General features: G+C 38.0%; 1 protein-coding gene across 2 annotated transcripts; it reads left to right on the forward strand.

The window, feature by feature from the left end:
- The first annotated feature begins 213 nt into the window (after positions 1-213).
- LOC149151695 (polyamine oxidase 1-like) lies at positions 214-1,452 on the forward strand. Of its 2 annotated transcripts, XM_089441259.1 has the most exons (4): positions 214-398; positions 521-769; positions 862-1,180; positions 1,270-1,452. In XM_089441259.1, the coding sequence occupies exons 1-2, from the start codon at positions 344-346 to the stop codon at positions 679-681; spliced, it is 216 nt and encodes a 71-aa protein (XP_089297385.1). In that variant the 5' UTR covers positions 214-343; the 3' UTR covers positions 682-769; positions 862-1,180; positions 1,270-1,452. The 2 variants fall into 2 exon arrangements, with proteins under 2 accessions (XP_089297385.1, XP_089297384.1); XM_089441258.1 differs by having other exon boundaries at positions 214-769.
- The last annotated feature ends 1,296 nt before the right edge of the window (positions 1,453-2,748 follow it).

Genomic DNA, 2,748 nt, shown 5'->3' on the forward strand with positions numbered 1-2,748 from the left:
CCTAACCGTCAGATCTATTGTTAGACGATTAAACAATGTTCAGCCGTTCAATTTTTTAAAAAACCTTTTAATGTAAAATTATTTAATGAAAATTAATTAATCAGCCGCCTGTTACCCTAACCAACACGTCCGCCCGGGATATCAACCGTTCGCTGCAGAGGAGGGTATTATTTGCTGTAGGAGGGAATTCTCGTACTCGCCGGATATGAAGCGTTCCCTGCAGAGGAGGGTATTATTTGCTGTAGGAGGGAATTCTTTGCTTCAGACCGGAAACACCATCCACTCATTCATTCATCCTTTTCAGATCTTCGGATCCCAGTCCCACACAGTCGGTGCAGCACACATGGATTCTTCAAATTCTTCCTGCACTGCCATTATAGTCGGCGCAGGCATTTCAGGTAAGGAAATTGGGATTGTAGGAAAGGATCGAAAATGGGTTTAGTTTGTCTGTGTCTGCAATTCGATCATTTCTTTGTTTCTTCTGTTTGCTTATCCTTGTCATGTGAAACTTGGGTTGTAGGGATAATGGCTGCTAAGGTTCTCGCAGACAATGGAGTTGAAGACTTTCTCATTCTGGAGGCTGCAGATCGAATCGGTGGGCGGTTGATGAAGCATCAGTTCGCTGGCCTTACAGTGGGGGTGGTGCAGTGTGGGTGGCAGGGGTTGGAGGCACCAAGATGAATCCCGTCTGGGAACTTGCCAAGAAACACAGCCTCCGGATTTTCTATTCTGATTATAGCAATGCTACATTCAACATATATGACCCCAGGTATTAACCCACATAAATTTTCTCAATGTGATCGTAGAAACAGTCATTTAACTTAAAATTTAATCTAATTGAAGGCTGTACATTTATGCTAGCGGTGTTCGAGTTCCTGGATCTGTTGCAGCAACTTCATATAAATTGGCAGTGGATTCTGCTAATCGTGCATTGGCCATTGAAGCTGCTTCTACCATGGCGGATGGGAGGGCAGTGGCTAATTCCGTTTGTCCATTCAAAGACTTAAAAGCTGAGGAATTGTAAGTATTCCAAACCCTATTTGGGAATTGATAAATTTTGATTAAATTCTCAGCCTCTAATGGAGCTTCATGTTTATATTGTTTTTGAAATGCTTCAACTTTCCATCAACGCCATTGGAACTGGCCATAGATTATATGTTGCACGATTTTGAGATGGCAGGTAGGCTTTTCATAATCCTTATTGTGTAACTCACATATACATTACAATCGTTACATATTACTGATTGCTAACTACTAATATGAATACAGAAGTGGAGCCAATCCCGACATTCACTGAATTTGGAGAACGGGAATTCATGGTTGCTGATGATCGAGGCTACGAATTTGTTGTTCATAAATTGGCCGAAGAATTTCTCAAATATTCTAACAGCGGGCATGTGATAGATGACCGACTAAAATTGAACAAGGTAAAAGCTGTACCTTGCGTAATGAACAGACAGATCTTTACAATACAATTTAAAGTTCCGCTCTCTTTAAAATACAATTTAAAGAAAATTCTTTTGAGCGGTCTGGTTCTCTAAAGAAGAAGTTTTGCTTAGCCATCCATTGATTAGATTTATATAAAATTGGTGCAGTGACCAGATTGTAGACGTGTCAATTGAAGTTAGGCCTTCATGCCGCCTTGTTGTCGGTCACGAGCTTGCAGCGCCTCCTTACGTATTGGAGCCCACAATAACAATTAGAAAATTGTACGAAAGACAGACAAGACCGTGATTGGCCACTTTTGAAATTCAAATTGGCCACACTTTAGCAACGTGAATAAGTTTTTTTATATGAAAACACAATAAAGAATAATTTAAGAACTAAATATAGCATATTTGGGTGTGGGTCAAAGGGTAGGAAGTCGCTTGCAGCATTTGAGTTTATTAGTAGGCGTGGAGAAAGCAGACATTTCAGATGTGGAAAACATAGAGTGTTTCGCCCAAATATTAGATAAACTTAATGTGAGATGATTGGAGATGTATTGGAGTTTAAATTCTTCTGATGGTTTATATTAACTTGGTTTAGTTGATGGAAAAACAATTGAAGAACTAATTCCAATGCTATTAAATTTTTTTCCCTGTTGTATAAGCAATACCTATGTAATGATCTCTATCTTGAGATTATAGCTATTTTTTTGCTCACTGTACTTGTCAATGGAGAATCAAAATAAGACCTATGTAATGATCTCTATCTTGAGATTATAGCTATTTTTTTGCTCACTGTACTTGTCAATGGAGAATCAAAATAAGATATCCAATTCTTTTATGGAATCTACATGACTCAACAAGGTAAGTCACATTTCAGGAAGCTCTCATTAGTTAATTTACTCGTGATACAAAGAAAGAGGTATAGACCGAACAAAAAGAAGTGCACAAAACCCAATTTGAGTCCATGAAAGCAAGCACCCAAACCTGTCTAGAAAATATGCGAAATCAACCCATTATGTACTCTTATTTTCCTTTGTGCCATGTAGATGTTATCATTACTAGATGAGATTTTCTCACATAATTAGCCAATTTCTCATCCACCCATTGCAGATGTAGGAGACCCTATTAATATGGTTGATTTATAAATGTATATGGATAATATAGGTTAAATTTTGGTTATTTCATGCAAATTTTATTCATGTCTTTCATTAAAATTATATATGGTAAGGGAAAGAATGTTATCAGTGGCCCTCAACCCTTTCCAAAGCATCAGCTTAATTGATCTTGTATCTCAACATATCCATGCTATTTTACGAGC

Source organism: Pinus tabuliformis, chromosome 9 (assembly GCF_031772625.1).
Source record: "Pinus tabuliformis cultivar Carrire ecotype Pingquan chromosome 9, CPIR1, whole genome shotgun sequence".
Classification (NCBI taxonomy): Eukaryota; Viridiplantae; Streptophyta; class Pinopsida; order Pinales; family Pinaceae; genus Pinus; species Pinus tabuliformis.

Bases quoted from the DNA above. Each gene is read 5' to 3' on its own strand.
- LOC149151695 (XM_089441258.1), top strand. From the start codon at position 678: ATGAATCCCGTCTGGGAACTTGCCAAGAAACACAGCCTCCGGATTTTC. The intron at 770-861 runs GTATTAACCCAC...CATTTATGCTAG, and splicing joins TTCAACATATATGACCCCAG to CGGTGTTCGAGTTCCTGGAT.